This window comes from Ambystoma mexicanum, chromosome 9, assembly GCF_040938575.1.
Source record: "Ambystoma mexicanum isolate Mex_15411 chromosome 9, UKY_AmexF1_1, whole genome shotgun sequence".
NCBI classification, from domain to species: domain Eukaryota; kingdom Metazoa; phylum Chordata; class Amphibia; order Caudata; family Ambystomatidae; genus Ambystoma; species Ambystoma mexicanum.
In genome coordinates this window covers 678,165,483-678,184,564 of record NC_090931.1, presented here as the reverse complement: position 1 = coordinate 678,184,564, position 19,082 = coordinate 678,165,483, and the positions used below count along the sequence as shown (strand labels likewise).

General features: G+C 43.8%; 1 protein-coding gene across 1 annotated transcript in view; it reads left to right on the top strand.

Annotated features, from left to right (window-relative positions):
• LOC138488505 (alpha-aspartyl dipeptidase-like) overlaps positions 1-19,082 on the top strand; it is a 169,393-nt gene that overhangs the window by 145,003 nt on the left and 5,308 nt on the right. Inside the window, exons 6-7 of the mRNA XM_069615529.1 lie at positions 9,820-9,879; positions 10,913-10,995. Coding sequence (XP_069471630.1) covers positions 9,820-9,879; positions 10,913-10,995 — 143 coding nt within the window. The remainder of the gene's footprint in view (positions 1-9,819; positions 9,880-10,912; positions 10,996-19,082) is intronic.

The following is a 19,082-nucleotide window of genomic DNA, read 5'->3' as shown; positions in this document are numbered from 1 at the left end:
CTCGATTTGGCAGGGCTATTTTTGGTTTAGGTGGTGTCCTTCCTACCATCCCTCCTCCAGGTCATTGTTATGCTTTGGGAGTGTATCATAGATTAGGAATCTGTAGGAGGAACGAGTCCATTAGAAGAACAAATTACTTACTTCTCTGTAATGTTCTGATGGACGTTCCTTGCACGGATTCCTCATCGCCCTCCCTAACTGCCCCTCTTAGGGTAGCTGGTAGACCTTAGTTCTGCAGTCCCTCTGCTTCAGAGTGCTAGGGAAAAAGGATGGAACTGAGGTCACAGAGTGTAGCGCCTCTATATATACTGGCCCCAAGGTCATGTTCGGCATGTGGTGCATAGAGGCTTCGAGCAGAACCGACACAGAGCTGCTCTATGCGCCCTGGTGGTCAGAAAGCAGCTGGCGCTGGGAGATAGATACCCTAGGATGAGGAATCAGTGGGAGGAACGTCCATTAGAAAGAACATTACCGAGAGGTAAGTAATTTGTTCATCTAAAGTCATACTTTAAAACTAACATCAATAAAGTTTTAATGTAGAAATTAGAACCATTTCTGATCAAATTAAAAAGTGCCTCACCCTTCTTAATATAATTACAGCTCACTTTAGATGGCTTTTCATCTGTATACTGATTGCCCTCCTCAAAAACTGCTTAAGGGACCAAGACACAAGGAATACTGAATTACCGAATCAAGTAGAATTTTACATAAGAACCAACTAGGAATCCTAAACAAATCAAAGCCCTGGACTATGGCCTATATGCCCACCTTGCTGACTGATCAGCAACTATGTAAATAACAGAAATAGGGAGAACATATCTGCTTGCTTTATAGATTTCAGAAAAGCATGTGATTCTATCTGGGACCCGGCACTAAACCCTAAATTATTGCAGACTATAATCGGAGTGGGTGGGGCGGTCATAGAGGATAATCAAATCTATGTAGAGTTTAATCAGATACATCAAAAAGCGAGTACATAAACCACTAGCTACCCACCTCTAACACACCAAAGGGGCTACTTATCAGAAATTATCCTCAAAGTGGAAGTTTCATGAGATTATATCTACCACCACAATCAAGGTAATATTTTTAACATATTTTAATCATTATTTTCTCAAAACATATTGGTAAAAAAGCATAAAATACCATTTACAGCGTTCGTCATTTGCGAAAACCACAATAGAGAGAGAGAGAATACCACTTCACATTTATGGCTGTTGTTTACACCAATGTGTTTACAGTTTATAGGCATTCATTGGTTTGAGTGATGTTAGTAATGGTGATCACATTACAATTATACATAAACATAGTATAATGGCATCTACAATCTGATGTGTTTCTCGGGCAGAGGACAACACTGTTGCAGTCTAAAGCTCATCGGTAGTGTCCCAGGACCCGTCTTCAGGACGCAGTAGGTTAAGAACCAAGTTACCCTGTCAACATGGCGCCTAAGTGTCAGTATGGTAACCTATAGAATGGATACAAAATTGAGACAAATGTAAGATTTACTCAATGCATATAAACCTTGTGTCAGTGGTGTGATTGTCATAGAACAAAAAAAGTAGCCAACTTGCTAACCTTATGGTCATTTCTTGTGGTGTGATGGGCGAAGCGGTTGCATTAGTCAATCTAATTCTGGCGGCAGACAAGTCCGTCCAGGGAGTTCAAGCTGTAGATCAATACATAGTTTTAATCAAAAGAGGTGTGACGTTGAGGCAATAACTGTGACAGTTAAATATATAGGTAATATATTTTGATACGGAGCTCAGTCAAATTATAGATTCCTGCGCTGTACGTTGGCCGTGAACATAGGTTATGTAGGTGTTTGGGCACTACGTTTCCCACAATGCATTATGGAATCTATAGCAAATAGAAAAATAGATCAATTTTGCGTTGTTTCTATTTATTGACAGTGTATAAGTAACAGAAAGCCCACCACTTACTTAGCGGTGAGTATCCCAAGTGTTGTCTTGGTTTTGTCTCCTGTTTTCGTTATTGGATGTCAGCTCACATGTCGCCCGTATCAAGGAGTTAAGTCCTGCATGAGGGCAAGGAGAACGGGGAGAACAGGTCAACCCGCTGTTCGTTTGTAAGGTAGCCGTGTGGTACCTACATGTGCATGGTATACGATCAGGGCAGGCTTACGTCTCGTGCCGGTGCTCGCAGTGAAAGGGTACCGCTGTGGAACGCGGCTTCGTTCACGCAGTGCCTGCGAGTTCGGAAGGCGCACGTAGACATCAGGGAAGGACTGCCGGCATTATTGATGACACATATCAAAAGATGAATACTGTGAATCATCTTGTTATGTTATTGATATTGGGCGTGCTTCCTTTTTAGCAAGCTGATCATGGTGAATTAGTCTGAAATTCACCACTCCCTTGTCCAAATGAGCACCAAAGTTCAACTCCCCACCAATACCTTCAGATGAGCGTTCTCCTGTGTGTCTGTCTCTCTCCTACCAAGATTATGTGCAGCAGGAGCTCTGCCCTCCCCACCTATGCTTTGCTGACTTCTTGAGCTTGTTTCACCAGCACAGGATAAAACCTACAAGGATCTTGTGATTCACAATGTCCTTCACAGCGCCACATATAAACAACCCTGATCACCCAAGCCTTTTGGTAAAAGAATACTTAGATGTTCGTCGATGTCCATGAATATCATATAAGCCTTTCCAATCGACCCTTACATCTGTCCTTAACATGTGAAAAAATGTCTAAAAGTATTTGTCCCTTCTCCCCAAGGGGATCCTCCCCCTTTGAGGCTAGAGAGGTGAGCCCACTCTGCATGATCCTCCCAAGGGTCCTGGCAAGTGGGACCTCACTCCGAGAGACTCCCCTTAGTGGACAGGGACTCATGTTCCATTGAGGAACTCCCTAGACCATCCATCATAGTAGCATATATGGGACTAGCAGATATGAAGAACATTATAAGATCCAGAAATCTGGCTGAAGCCAAAACTAAAATACCCCATTATGCACAAGAAGGAGGATCTGTCTCTTTAAGGAGAGACATACATTTCACTGATACGAGGGGGCTGGAAAGAGAAAGCATGCCGAGGAAAGGCGAAGCACAGAGAGCAAGAAGAGCATAAGCAGGGGAAGCCCCCTCATGATGTGACGCCTGGAGGTAGATCCAAGGAGAACTGCAGAGGACGTGACTTTCAGAGGAGTCCTGAGCATCAGAGGGAAATGCTGAAAGCCCGACATTTCCGAGAAGAGTACTCAAGAGACGGGAATTGTTATCCTGGTGGTGGTGTAATCACGATGACTTTGTGGTGGACTGTGTGCCTGTTGAATAGCGCCAAAACCGCACAGTGGGGGAGTCAACAAGATGCCTTGCAAACTGCAGCCAGACCGGTTGTAATGAGAGAGAGGACTGAATGCGGGACACTGACAACAAGGAGAAGCACAAGATCCGGAACAGAGGAAAAGAACCTGAGTGAGCGCCAAGCCCAATCCCCTGCAGATACAGAGGTAACGGGGAGAACAGGAGTACTGGGAGGCCACCGGGGCATCGTTATAGAGCAGGAGAAACTTGTTCTAGTGAAATTGACGAGATACTAAATATAACACCATTTAAGTGGAACTGTGTTGACGTGATCAAGAGAATAACAAATAAGCCGAAAAGCGAAGGTATTAATAACTGGGCACAAAGACCCTGGGAAGAGGGGAAAGTAACCCATGGTTTAAGAAATAAAGAGTCGAGGTAACCAGAGAGAGAAGTCTATAAATATGAATGGGAAGTGAAATCAAGTGAACCAGATACTAGGAGAAATAATGGAACTGACCAACCCTAGGGAAGGGGGGAGGTCAAGTAACTACAAAGGATAACCAATCTAAGAAGGCCTGGGTTACAAGAGTCAGAAAGGTGTAAAAGCCTTGATGAAAGTATAAGAAAGAGTGATATAAAGGACTGTGGAACAACTGTCCCTAAAGGGGACATAACACCCAAGTACATTGTAAAAAAGTTATAAAATATTGTCCAGAAGGTGGCAGGAGACTATTCGAAGATAACTTACTGAAGAGAACTTTGGACTAAGAAGAGACATTGCCATAAGAGACAATCAGGAGAGGGGAGAGATTCTCCTAGTATAATTTAAGTTAGTTAAAATAGTGTTAGGGTCAGTTAGAAGTAGTTTTGGACTGTGGGCATATTAATTTGGGACTTCCTGACAAGCACATTGTTATTTATATAGGCAGGGATACCCTTTAGAAATAGGGAAAGATAGGCCTTTATCTTTATCATTTTAATAAACACCAGTAATAATGTCCTTCAAGTGTCTGCCCCCTTATTCTGACCCGCGACACACCCCAATGAAATCCCTGTCTCTCCCTTTCACACATTCCCCTACAGCTTTTGGTGAACCTGCAACTGCTCTCATCACTGTCACACATGTTCAGTACGAAGCCCTCTCGCCGCCCCCACTACTCTGTCTGCATATCCCACTTCTTCCTCATTACACTCTGTGGCAGATTAGGGGCTTCTATATGTAATGTGTAAATATAGGTATACTCCTGCCCATGAAGAGGAATATGAGAGTATGTGTGTTGTGAGGCATTTAGGGTCAGGGTGATATAGGTACACAATAGCAAAACAGGTAGCTTCCCAGTTTAATGTCCACATTTTCATGCACATTTTCTCTTACCCATGATCAGGTGTGCCTGCATCGCAACGTTGTGAGCGAAGCATCCACTCCTAGATCAACCATGGAAGCATATGCCTATTCATCAGACCTCTACCCTCTGGTTTCCACCTCTGTCATTTCAAACTTGCAATTCCCATTGCTATAAAAAAAAATTTAAAAAGTTGCCACCTGACTCGTACATTTCCTAAAATTACTAGTACATTCCCCACTGGCCTTTTTCTCTGAAACAAACCTTCATTACCAACAACCTCTGCAATACCCTGCAATATAGCTTTGACTTCTATCATCCCATACTCACCATCCACCACATCCATCTCTTCTCTATCCTTATATCTTTGGGCCTCACAACCTCTGCAATGTAGCTTATACTTCTATCATTCCATACCCACCATCCACCACATCCATCTCTTCTCTATCCTTATATCTTTGGGCCTCACAACCTCTGCAATGTAGCTTATACTTCTATCATTCCATACCCACCATCCACCACATCCATCTCTTCTCTATCCTTATATCTTTGGGCCTCACAACCTCTGCAATACCCTGCAATGTAGCTTTGACTTCTATCATTGCATACCCACCATCCACCACAGGCGTCTCTTTTCTATGCTTATATCTTTGGGCCTCGCCTCTACCCTCGAGACTGCAAGTACTCAACTTCCACAACTGTGTGGAAGTTGGGCATCACTGGCTCAGTTATTTCGTGCCTCTCCTCCTACCTTAGTAAATAATGCCCCAAAGCTCTCCTTACACCTCAGTACGAGTGGACTTCTCTCCAGCCTCTGTTCTTGGAACTCGCCTCATCTACCTTCAGACAACTTGTTCACACTACCTTCTTCTTTGGGTTCTTCTATAACCTCTTCACTGATCACAGATAAATCTTCTCATTCCACTGCTTTACAAACTCACTCCTCGCTCTTGTTACTGACGGTCGCTCTACCCTCTGATATTGGAGTACCACACGCTGCCTCATGTTCTACAGCTCTAAAACAGAAATCATTTTTCCCCCTTCCACTTCTCTAAAACTATTAAAATGTTCATATCTTTCCCTTCAAACTCCTTTCTCCCTGTACTCACAACATCCAGGTTCATTGTGCAAGTCAAATGGGATCCCCGCCTTGCCTTTCACCTCTTCCTACCGTCATCTGCTCCAGAAACACAAATTCTCCTCCATCTAGCCACCACCACACCATCTAGCCTCCTCCCTGGCCAGTCCCACTACCCTTTTCAACTCACTCAAATCCTGCTCAGTTTTGCCACCAATGATGTCCATAATCTTTCCAAATGTACCTCTGCCTTTTTTCCCTGGGTTTTTTTACCGCAGATTTTTTAACGAAAAAACTCAAATTTTTAATTTTTTTATTTTTGTGGGGGGTTACCCACCCAAATCCCCATCCCCTTTAATTTAAACACCCACACCCAATTTATCTATTTTTCTAACCCCCCCCAAAAAAATTGATGTGTTTTTTCAGCAAAAAATGTGCGGCAAAAAAAACAGCGAAAAAACATCCTGCGATGAAAGGCCGTCGTACCCTTCTTCTGCTGCCCCCATAAAAGACAAGAGAGGCAGAGGTTCCTGACCAGTTTCATTCAGGGCCTTGTAGCCCCTTTCCTTGCACCTCTGCACAGACCATCAACCCACCCCACCTCTTGCTGACTCCATTGGTCACAAACCCAGCATCACTTGCCCTGATTCTGCGGTGCAGGTCAACATGGTAACCGCAACTGCTTGGGAACAACATTATACCGAGCTTTATGCTAAGAAGGGCAACCCTGTTGAACCATGCAAGCTAACAACCGATGAATGGGACCTAAATTTGGATTAAAATGAAATCTTAAGTATCATCAACCGAGCCAGCTCCTCTAGAGCACCTGGCCCTGATGGCCTGACAAACTATACCCTCAAACAACATCCTGAAAAATTGGTAGAATTATGTGCACTGATATTCGCAAGGATTGTAAGAGAACAAGCATCTCCAACCTCATGGAAGTCTGCAATCATTCTGCCAATATTTAAAAAGGGCAATAGGTCGAACCCTAAAGTCTATAGACCAATTGCACTCCTGGATGTTTTGGGAAAGGTTTATGTCACACTGTTACAACAGAAACTTCTAGAGTGTAAAAAATCTACCCAACGGTTTGACGTACGACAAACCGGATTTGTGAAAGGGGTAGGCTGCGCACTTAATCTACTCATCCTGAACATCATGAAGATGCAAGCCTTTAGGGCTGGAAAACGTGTCTCTCTCGCATTTATCGCCCTCTCGCATGCATTTGACAGCATCAAGCGCAAGATATTATGGGAGAAGATGCGGAAGTGGAATTGCCCGAGCAGTCTACTATCGGCAATTAAAGAGCTACAAACGAATACCAACATAAAAATCAGACTGGACCTGAGAGGCACTCTGTCTAACCAAATTAAAACTCACTGTGGGGTAAAACAAGGATGTCCGCTGGCAGCCATTGTATTTAACCTTTTCATATCTGACATAGGGGACGACTTTGCTAACATTGACTCAATCAATCCGAAAATAGGCGACAAAGAAATAAGTTGGATCCTCTACGCCGACGATTTAGTTCTGTTGGACTCTACTCCGATAGGGTTACAGCGGAAATTAAACTTAATCGAACAGTATGTAGTTAAGAATGGGCTAAGTATTAATATCAAGAAATCGGAAATGTTGTCTCTGGAAGACCTGTCTAAACATAAATCCTCTGCAAAAAAATTCAAATGGTATCCAGGAAGGGAACAGGTGAAGAGTGTCCTAAACACCAGATACTTAGGAATGTCAGTCAGCTCTAGCAGAAATGATATGATCTGGGTCAACACTATCAAGCTAAATGCTGCCAATTAGCCGTGCAGGTCCTTTATGGTTCTACAAACAAAAGGCAGTGCCAGCCTTGTTGCATTGTGCTGATTGTGCTTTGGGGTGCCCGGACACAGTCTGGAACACACTGGAAAAAATGTTTTGGTCGAAGGTGCTGTGGTTACCAAAAGGAATTCCAACAGTGTATATAAGACATGAACTAAATTTGATATCCATAAGTTCTAGAGTCTCTTGGACGATGTTGGCGCTCTATCGTAAAATAACCATCAAGCCGACACTTCCACAATTTGAGATACTACAGCACCTAGGTGGCACAGATAAGCTTAACACGCTGGCACAGTGGTCGTCACGTTGTGAGCAAGTGATGGAGCACTACGTTTTAAACATGGAAATGCTTCACTCGAACCCAAATAAACCTAAGAAAAAACTTTGGCAACAAGACTGGTATGAAACTAGGGAGTTGAGACGCAAACAAAAACGGATGCTTTTGGCTCTTCTGGAAGCAAAAAAACGTAATGAGACCCAGAACTACCTGTTAAAATTTCCGGACAAACGTCAAAGAGAAAACTATTTTTGAAATTTAACTTGAATGCATTTAAAGCCAGAGAAGCACTAGCATACTGGGACAAGAGTATGATTAAAGATAACAAATGTCGCTTATGTAACACACAAGAGGAATTCCTAAAACATTTCACCTTGTTCTGCACTGCACTGCGGGAAGAAAGAACTTAACAGCTAGGCAAAATACTAGCTGAACATCAAACACTGAGCGCAGACGAGCTGTGGGCTCGCTTCGAAGACTCAAAAAGAAAACTAACAATCGCATTAACGCTCTTTTTGGAAGACATAATTAAGAGATTTAACGAAAACTCAATTGTTATTTAGAAACCTCAAATTGTGTTGTAAGAATGTATGACCGATGAAAATTGAATAGAGCTATAGATTCTACATTTTATTTTTTCTCTTTGATGTAAATAATTGTGAAATATTTTAAAGGTTTGTACAAACCATAAAAGATAAATAAATAAATCAGTATACTACTCAGCGACTTCTTGCCAATTCAAGATTCAGGTAGCATCCCCTCCTGCTACGCACACCAACCACCACACATCTGCCACCACCCTCAGTGCTTTGAAAATAGCCCTAAAATGCCACCTGCTTTAACTTGATGGATCCCACCCCCATGTAATTTTCCAGCACACAACCAGAATCCTATGATTCACAATCGCTGCCTGGGTTCCAATACTGTCTGCCTATCTCCTACAACTACCGTATTGTGTCAATGGATAGATGCAGCTTGGGCCCGCATTGTGTACTGATTTGCAAGGCATAAATAGATGCTTGTGAATGTACCCTGCTATTGTTGCTGTTCCCCAATCTGTGAGTGCTTGATTTAGTACCTCACGGGTATATACAATTCTTTAACTAAAACATGGTTTAGTGGAAGAAAAGTTAACAAATGGATACCGGGAGGTTTTAATTAAAAGAGATAATAATACAAAGCTTCTCATCTTTTTTTGTGGCTTGGATTACAGAAGGTGGTAAATTACCCCCACTTGTAATCTGACTTGCTCTGCCTGTACGGTGGTAACAGCCGCACAGTAGTTCAATAAACCACACCATGAGGATGGGAATGCATAACGCACAATTGTGTGTCATAGCACAAATGTGCACATTTTTATAATGCAGAGAAAGTGCGGTATTGATCCTTCTCTGCAATACATTATGACTCACTTTATGGGTTCCTGTGCAGTAATTGCTCTCCTGCAGCGAAGGTAAGCACTCCCGCTTCTCTTTATTACAGGAAAAATACATTTAAAACGTAAGTGATACATCTACATTTTTAAGTTCCATTTTCGGTTGAGGTAGAAATTGCAATTAATTTCCAGCAGTATTCCACCTCAGTCATGCACTGTTTACCCCGGGTGGTATTCGTAAGGACTACCACTCATTGTAGATCGCTCCAATCATGTAAAGTAGGAGGCGGTAAAACATGGGATATTTGGAAATGCCACATATTTTGTATTGTAACCACAACACTTGCAGTCACCACCTTTGTGTGCATGTATGTCTTGATGTGGGCCCTGTTGCCCATGTATATTCAAGGTGCTTAGGAAAAAATAAAATAAAATATGAAAAGGAGGCGCCCAAGTCAACAATCACACGAGGAGTCCAAAATGTTCTGAAACACTATGGTGATGAACATAAAGGGTCATAATTATGCGCCTTTTTGGTATTCATTTATTTATTTTAATGTGTATATCGCGCTACGCACAATTCATTAATGTACGTACAGTAGTAGCATTCTTGTTCCGCATGGATAACTTGTCTTCCCGTTTTTCCCAGGAGACACGCGAGCAACGGATCAGTCAGTATCACGAGGAACTCAACACCCCTCCAGTCCTGGTGAGCACCGTGCACATCTCCCATAGCTACACTCTCAAACCTGAGGGAACTGGTAGAGCGGTTTCAGTGCTGGGTCTCTAGAGATCTGATAGGCTAGACTACATGACGATCAAGCAGATAGAAAGAGTCCCAAGGGGCAGGCAGGCGGCAGGGTGTACTATGTAATAACTGTACAAAAACATTGGAAGTCCATTTGCCTTTGTACTTTCTCATCCCAACCGTACCAATGATTAAAAAGGGAGAACTCGTGAATTCAAGTTTGGAGGGTAGACGTGGGCCTACTTGACCACTTCCCACCAGCTCACCTTGAATGTCACTTCCCACCAGCTCACCTTGAATGTCACTTCCCACCAGCTCACCTTGAATGTCACTTCCCACCAGCTCACCTTGAATGTTTTTCCCCATATTGCACTGTGTTACATACAGGACCTGACCTTCATAAAGGATTCCCCAAAGAACATCTTCCCTGGATATTATTTGCGGTAGACTGCGCATGCACTGCTTTGATCACATGGGCATTCAGGCCTATCAACCACAAGCTTCACACGTAGCGGAAGAAAGCGGAATCTCATCCAAGGAGCCCAATACTATGCAGTCTAACCCGGCTACTGACTGAGATTGCAGTCGCAGCGTTCGCAATATCCAGGAGACCTACGTTTAACTGTGTGTGGGAAGAGGGAGGATTGGGAGGTTCTCCTTTAACCACGCCCATGTTTGTCAATTCACAGGTCACCTAAGGTGCACCTAACCTCAAAGCCACGTGAGCGGGCAAGTAAGTCAACAAGCCCAAAAATAAGACTGGAATTGAATAGGAAAGACGGTGGCCACTCTGGCACCCGGCGGCATGGTCACTCATTTGCCTGGAGGGTGGTCACTCGTGGGATGGACACCAGACGCATACTGATTATCCGAGAGCTAGGGGCTTCTCATTAAGAAAGCATGTTCACTTTAACACATGGTCTATTTCTGTTCAGTGGAAAGCAAGGAAGAAATACTACGTCATCTGGTCATGCTGTACATTTTGTGTTCATAGGGGCTGCGGGAAGGTTCTCTCCTCTTAGTGGAAGGAGACAAAGCCACTTTGTTGGGAAGAACAGGAGCCCGGCTGTTTATGAGGTAATGTGATAAATACATTTCTTATCTATTTTACACATTTCAAAAAGGTTCATCTAAAGGGCAGACCCGCCATAAATATGACAGACAACTATACACAGGAAATGACGTCAAAAGAAGCAAAGTTTCTCCTTTACACCAGTAAAAAAGGAAAAAAATATGTAGGTTCCATGTGGGCCTCATTGGGTGACACGTTTCCAACTTGAGGTGAAGGAGGAGGTCTGAGCCAATAGGGAGCAATTATAACACAAGTGACGCCTACCTATGTTCTCATTATTAGAGGAGCTATGGAACCGAGGAGTGCTTTAAGAGGGAGACAGGATTTGGGGTGGCCAGCAAGTAGAGCAGTTCCGCCATTGATGTGTGATAGACTGGAGGGTGCTATACATAATTTGTAGTCATTGGAAGCGGGGAATAAGCACAAGTCCACTGGATTATGTGAAATTGGTACCTGGCTTGAGTTTGTTTGGGGGTACGGGCTTGTGAGAGCTATTAAAGACAGGCTATGATTGAAGCGAGAAACTCCATGCTAAAAGAGGGACTCTGTTTCAGGGGAGTTTCATTTGTCGGATTTCTTTTGTATGGATTGGTTCAGTGCCTCTTTCAGTAAGTCCAGAGCATGTTGAGGAGAAATAGGCCAGGAGTTCAGTGGCCAGAAATGAATGATCAGAAGTGATATCATATGGCATTTATAACACTTCTATGCACAAGCGTTTCAAGGCGCGCCGAGGCAAGGGAGGGGAAACAGAGGGAGGATAAGAAACAACAATTTTACTAGGCCTAGTGGCATTCAGATCATGCACGGCAGAGGGGCGAAGTGAGGGGGGTTGAGGTGGTGGACAAGTGCAGTACAAGGAAAAACAGGAAAAACAAGTAGTGCAGTCAACGGGGGGCAAGTGCCAGTGTTAGGAGTGCAGACAGCAAGTGTCAGATAAGTGCAGGAGAGGGGACTGTATGGTTACAGATAGGTGCAGGAGAGGGGACTGTAGGGTTACAGATACAGACCACAAGTGCGGGAGTGTCGAGAGGCACTGTGGGTATGCAGCTGGAAATGCAGGGTCCTGGACCGGGTTCAAAGGGTTGCCAGGTGACCAGTGCGTGTAACAGGCAGGCGATCAGCAGGGGAGAGGAAGAGTGAAGGCAGAAGCAAAGGGAAGGTCTTGAGGTGCTTCCAGAACAGGAGATGGTTCTGCTCAAGTTTCAGAGAGGTAGGGAGGAGGTTGCAGAGGGAGATACCAGCCGATGTAAGAGATCTGCCCCCAACTCGTTGCGTGGGGAAGCGACTGACTCTCAGTGAGTTGGAGAAGGAGGAGCAAAGAGCACGAGTAGGAAGATATTTCGCTAGAGAGAGAGAGAGAGAGTTGGAGGTATTGCGGTCCCAGGCCTCCGAAAACCTTGTGGACAATGCAGAGGTTCTTGAACTTGATCCTTGCCACCACTGATAGCAGTTCCATGGTTATTCAGACAGATTGATCATGTGCCGGGTGTGCAAGGAATCAATTGGAGACATGGATACTTTGGGTGGGAAAATTCAAGAAAGTCCCATCTTGCCAGTGCAGGGAAGTGGGTTGGCTGGCTCGTCTTTGGCATCTGCTTGGCAAGAAAAAACAACTGGATCAATTGAGCAAGAGATAAGAGGGTGGATCAGATAGTAGAGAAGGAGCCCTCAGACATGTCTCCAGATGCCTATTTTGGGGGCGGACGCAGGGAACATGGAGGGCTTTTCTGCAGGCCCTGTGAGTGAAGAGGGGGAGAGCTGCTTGCCTGCAAACTCTCTACCCTAACCTCTGTTTTTGTTGTGTTCCCCGTCAGCTGATGTAACTGCTGATAACTACTGCCATGGCCTCTCCATAAGACACACTGCATGTGCCCATGAATTGATTGATAAAGGATTCGCAGCAAAAAAGTCTTGTCTTTCTGGTTTCTGGCATTTGACATTTTGGGACCCATGAATACAAGGCGATAACGAGAATGAAAGCTGAGTCGAAGACCATAAAATCAGATGGACTGAAGCCCAAGAGGAAGGATTTTTGATAATCTTTCAAACCTAAATATGTGTTCCCCCAACATTGCCACTCTTCCTTTACACTCCAGCAGCTGAGTTTTCATAGCCAGAATAAATCTCAATACCGTTGGAGATTGCAGGAAGAAAGAGTACGAAAACAACCGTATGTGGCAGCGATGAAGAACGCGCTACAGGAAAACAATGAAGCCTCACGACACTCCCTGCTAGTGGGCACCCCGGTGGGGGGAGGGTTTCAGAGCCACTTTACGATGTAGCAAAATTATCACAAAAAAAACAGTTTGAAAACCCTCCTCATCCATCTAAACATACAATTGCATGACTACTTAAATCGGCTGGTTCGGCAGAGAAAGGTGCTTCTTCTGGCAATATCGGACCCGGAGTACCAACCAGCAGAGTGTCAGCGGCTCTAAGGACATATACTTTCTCCCCAACAGAAACAAAATCAGCAAATTTGCAGCTGTAAGCAGGTTTTTAATTAACTGCTCAACACATTTCTCCATATTTCCTGTTTCAACTTGCTTTGTTATTTACACACGTTATGTCCACATCAATGCTTTTCCTGATCCTCTGTCCTTGCCAAAGAAATGTCTAGGTTGTTTTGCAGGTATTAGCTAGTTCCCTCCATCATGTTGAGTGTTCCTAGGTGATCCTCTGCTTCAGTCACATTGTCAGTAATCACTTTCCTACTATCCTAAATACAGGCACTTTTTAAGATCAGTTCTTCCAACTTTGCTGAAAATGTTCGAGGGGATATGACATTTAAATAAAAGGGGCCACTGACGAATGAGTGGGAAAAATGACGTGCCACAAAAGCTGGGGGGCACAAACACCCTTGTCCCACCCTAAATTTACACTCATGTCCTCACCTCTCCATATATTACAGTTGGCCCAAATTACTGTTATGAGTTACGCCCCTTGCCCGTGCAGAGGACTTCATGCTCACTGCCAAGTTGATATCTGGTTGCGCGTGCAGGATCGGAGGACGAAACTGTGAGTTGTTCAATTTTTTGTTTAGCTCTTTGCTGCCCGTAATTCATTAATAATCTCCAAAACTGTGCGCTTTCTCTATAAATATGGTAAACGTCTATCAAATATCGCCTACGGATCAGGAGCTGCACACATGCACATCTGCTCACGGGCTCTGCATTGCTCGCTTCCAGGCAGTTTAACCGTACATTTCATTTTAAGGCATTTTACAGAATTAGAAAGAGGATTTGTGTTTTTGACTTGTAAATAACATACCAGCAACATTCCAACTCGCAGTTTTTATTGTTAGTTTCGTATTTCCCTTTCAAGCTTTTTTCTGTTATTGCATCTTTTGTTCTTCCCGTTCCCGCTAAATGTATCCTGTCGTGCCTTTGTGGCAAGTTTTTCTCTTTTAGACCTTCGTTCCTTAAAGGGCAGAGCTAATTCATAGTTCTCCCGCTCTACAAGTGTGTTCTGAAACATTGTCGGTGAGAATTTACTCATGGACCAGGACTGCCCTCACTTGCTTTGAACTTGACTTGATCAACCTTCTGGGCTTGCGTTTGTAATGGGTGATTAGCCTCTACCAGTCAATGGGGATCTGGGTGTCATGTCATATCAATTCTCTGGTTGGGTGAGGGGTGCAACTCCTTGGATTTAAGTCAATCATCGGAAATTCAATCTAGCAATAACTGGGGGTTACTCCACAAGGACCTAATGGGGGACCCTACTGGTGTTGGTTGACAGCCAGTTTGCTTTTCTCTAAATGTCTGCTATGTCCAAATCTGGGTTTTGCACATTTGTGAAACTGTGCATGTTTCCATCTCCCCTTTCCTGTGCAGATTAGATCAGTCTGGTCAATGCCTTTAAGCCTTTCAAAGTGGGCAGCTGTAACAGAGTATACCTTGGCCTCTCGTGATGAGCTATACGTTGCAAGCTTGCATTGCATGCAAAATTGAGCAGGTGTTCATTTGTGGCTTAGTGGGTATGTCGAAATCCTACTTGGCTTTGTGCTCCATGCACTTGTTGCCCACCAGCCAAATGTGTCTATGGATAGCAACTGTTTAATAGCATGGAAGATATGTTAATATGTGGTTTCCTCAAGCCATACGACTGCCTCTGTGATGTCATCTTTGATGTCCTGGGTGTAAGTCTTAGCAGTGCACAGTGGTGGTGCGAGTTATGGTTGCTTAGCTTACCATAACCAGCGAATTTCTGGGGGTATTCAGTTTTACTTGTAACCATAACATCCCTTTAACAAAGTTTTGTCACTGAATTTCAAAGGTTTTTTATTAGTGCAACTTAACCATAATGTCCCTTTAGCAACGTTTTTTTCACTGAATTTCATAGGTTTTTAAGAGTGCAAATGTTTCATGATGTTAAATCACTGTATTTAAATTAGTAATAATTCCTCTTAACATATCAAACATATTTTTTGCAACACATACTGATGTGTGTCGTTATCAACAGCGTATGCTGGGATGTAAGTCATGGTTGAATTGCCATGGGTATGAGGCTCGACCATGACACCAGCCCAACCAAACCACTCCCGTTATCCACTGCACATAACCTGAATCCTTGTTCAGTGTCCACTATACCCTCATAATGTGACCAATGGGCAGTGCTCATGGCCTGCAGACATGGCCAGTCTCCACAATCGATGGGGCACACACTTTGGCCATGCCGCATTCCCCAATCGACAAATCAGAATAGACATTTGTCTTTCACGAGGGTCAGGCCCACTGCCCATGCAGCAAAGTTGTGTCACTATTTTATGTACTTACTTTTTGACACTTTCAAAAAAGTAAAACACAGGACAGATTTGCAAAAGCATGCTTTCAGGTACTTGCTGATGCTCCTCGCGAATGCTTGCTGCAATTCTATGCAGAACTTCAGGCTGTAGCTACAAGCAGAATTTTTTTTCGATTCAAACCTATCCCGATTTCGAAAAAACGCTACGACATAGCTGTTCCCTGGTGACCATGCCCACTTTAACCCCATTGCCTGTCCCTCATGGTCATGGCCAGTAGCCAGATTGGCCTCATGACCCAGACATTCTGACCACTGCCCATGGCCACATGCTATACCTCAATCACCAGAGGTATATCACTATTTTTTGAACCTATATTATGACACGTTAAAAAAAAAAACGTCAACACATTTGCAAAACCATGCTTTCAGGTCCTTACCAATGCTCCTTGCACGAGTTTGCTGCAAATCCGTCCATGTTTTATTTTTTGAAAAGTGTCAAAATGTACGTACATAAAATAGTCATATAACTTAGTCCCTACTTGCACAAATGTTCAGATGAGCAGATTCGTCAAATGGCAACAAAATTATAAGCCATCTAAAAAAGTCGAGACCGCCTCTAATTTTGAACCGTCTTGACAAAATACCACCAAACATTCAAATCTGGGTCTAAAATCTTTTTGCAAACTTTTGTGCAAATTCATCAAACCGCACCAAATTTATGAACCTTTCAAATATTTTGGGACCCACTCTCTAATTTTGCTCCCTATTGGCGAAATAGCACCAAATTTTGCAAAACCATTTAGGGTCAGGTCTAAAATGATATTGCAGTTTCAATGAGTGGTGGCAACGTTATAACCATCCAAAACTGCTTTTCACCAAACCTGTAATACAGAAATAGGCATGGATGCCCCCGAACATCCGAGCTGTTTGTGGAAATCGGAAATGAAAAACACCAGTTTCTTCACTTTTTATGGCCATATACCATCCCATCCTCATCACCCCTCACCTCCACAGATATTGTTTCAATGTTGTGTTTTTTAATGTTTTTACTGCGATGTCCGCGCAATCGGTGGCTGTCCGCGGATCCAATATGGTGACCGTTTAAAAAAATATGCACCTCACATTTTTGAACATCCAATTAGTGGGCATGTATGATGTCCGAATGTCACGCTGCTCTCCGATTGGTCCAGGAGGTGTCCGTGGACTCTGAATCAGGAAATGCGTCAGTGGAACAGACCCAGGTATCATAATTTAATTTTCTACTTTTTGGCCTTTCAAAAAAATATCTACTGGATGGATTTACACCAAACCTGTAAAAGCACACTTTTGGGACTACGTCAACACCCTTTGCACAAATTTGGTGAAAATCCATCCAGCGGTTTGGGCGGTTTTTTACATACATTGCGTCTATGAGGATTTCACAAATGTTGGGACCCCCTAATAACTTTGCCCCTTCCCCCTGGATAAAACCACAGCAAAATCATTCCAAGGGGCCATTTACCTTTTTTGCAAAGTTTGGTGAGGATTCATCCAGGGGGAGGGTGGGGTCAAGTTATAAGCTGCACATACAGTGCTACTTTTATGTGTTGAGCAACTTAACCATAACTACACGGTCGCTACCGTCTCATATATTATGCCTTCATGCTAGCGCAAGGCATAGTAAAGGTCAAGATGAAGTTCCTAAATTCCTATGGCGTTTCCGAAAATGACTTTTCTCAATAACTTTCTGTTAGGGAGAATTTTCATTTCTGTGCCAATTCCCTTTAACCTTAGAGACCCCAACTCTGTTGCTGGATTCAGGGCTTTTGTATTTTACCTCCTGAGTGAGTGGGACTTTTTTCTCCCTCTCTCATGTGTTTTTTCTGACTAGCATTTTTGTGTTTCTTACTGTTTAATTGAGTCTGGTAAACTCCATCGGCATCTACTTTTTGCATTGTGATACACGGCACCTTGTGTGCAATGCCACCGAGAAGTCACTTGAACTTCTCTTAATGTTTAACTACATTTTCTTGGGTGAACTACTGTTCCCACGAATAGTAAGATGACCCCTGTCTTACTTACTCTTTCTTTTGTGGGTCCAGCACACACCACCCTATGTGGATTGCCTTTGGGTGTGGGGGGGGGGTTACATAGTAACTCCTTTATCCCACTTCTCATGTAACATTCTGTTACACTAACTAACTAACTTGAATGGCTGGTGGCAGTGATTTCTTTTTTACTACCTTGCTTAGCTGCAGTACAGCACGCCAGGGTGACAATGTTCCCAAAATGGCCCCTGTGTTCTTTTGTTGCCATTTCTTGTCAGTTTGTTCCTTCTGGGCTTTTACTCTGTTGTTTGAATTGAGTTTTAGTCCATTGTGCAGTTTGCCTTTGGTGGGCTTCACCCCTGAAGCCCCCCAAGTTCCAGTGTTTCTGGAAAGGCAAGAAGTGAGGGAGGATCCCGAAACCACCCTGTCCTTTATCTCTAGGTGTGCCTGAGTGAAACCAGTTCTGATTGACCGGCTGTCTGTCCAGGAGGACAGCTACCCTGCTGGCCGATTGACAGCCTATGGCTGTGAATGAATAGGAACTTGATTAAAAGGCAAGGTTTTTGGAACTAGAGGCAGAGTCGACGACTGGAGGACAACATCCGATTAAGATGTGCCGAGACACCAGCAGCACCCTCCTGGACCGCGAAATGCCCAGTGAAGCTCTGCAGCTGTGTACAGGACGACTTCCTCCCTTGGGCTGGTGAGACCAATTAGCCTTAAGACAAGCTTCATTTTGGCACAACCCCTGACTTGCTGTGACTTTCCAAGGCTTCAGAATCCCAATGCCCAGGGACCGCTGACCATCATCAAGTGCATTATCTTTGGTAGTGTGAATCCGGCCAAAACTTTGTGGGCATCCAGAGCACACTACAAACGCAGGCAATCTTCATCCAGAGTCCCCTCACCAGAGCCAAGGACCGAAGGATCAAATTACCTTGAACTTGAGCCGTTTGTTCTTTTTTAGCAGTGACAAAAAGGCACCAAAACCACAAAAGGCAGCTGAATCAAGGATTATCCATTGCTGCAGTGCCCCTCTCTCTCGAGTGCTGCCACAGAAGCCCACCAGACACCCTCCCTTTCGTCACCACGACCAAGGACCAGGAACAAGTGTCTTCTAGACTGCAACAGGAAGGCATCCAGCTGGAACCAATTCTTCATTTCACAGGTACTCTCGGACTTGGGGTACACCTACCTTTTGTCAATTGTGGTGCTTCCAATCTTGGAGAGTGCTATTTTACCGTCTTTTGAGTTGACTTCATCTCACTTGCACTAGCCTTTCAGCTTGTGCTTCTTCAAGGTGGCTCCTCTTGAGCTTC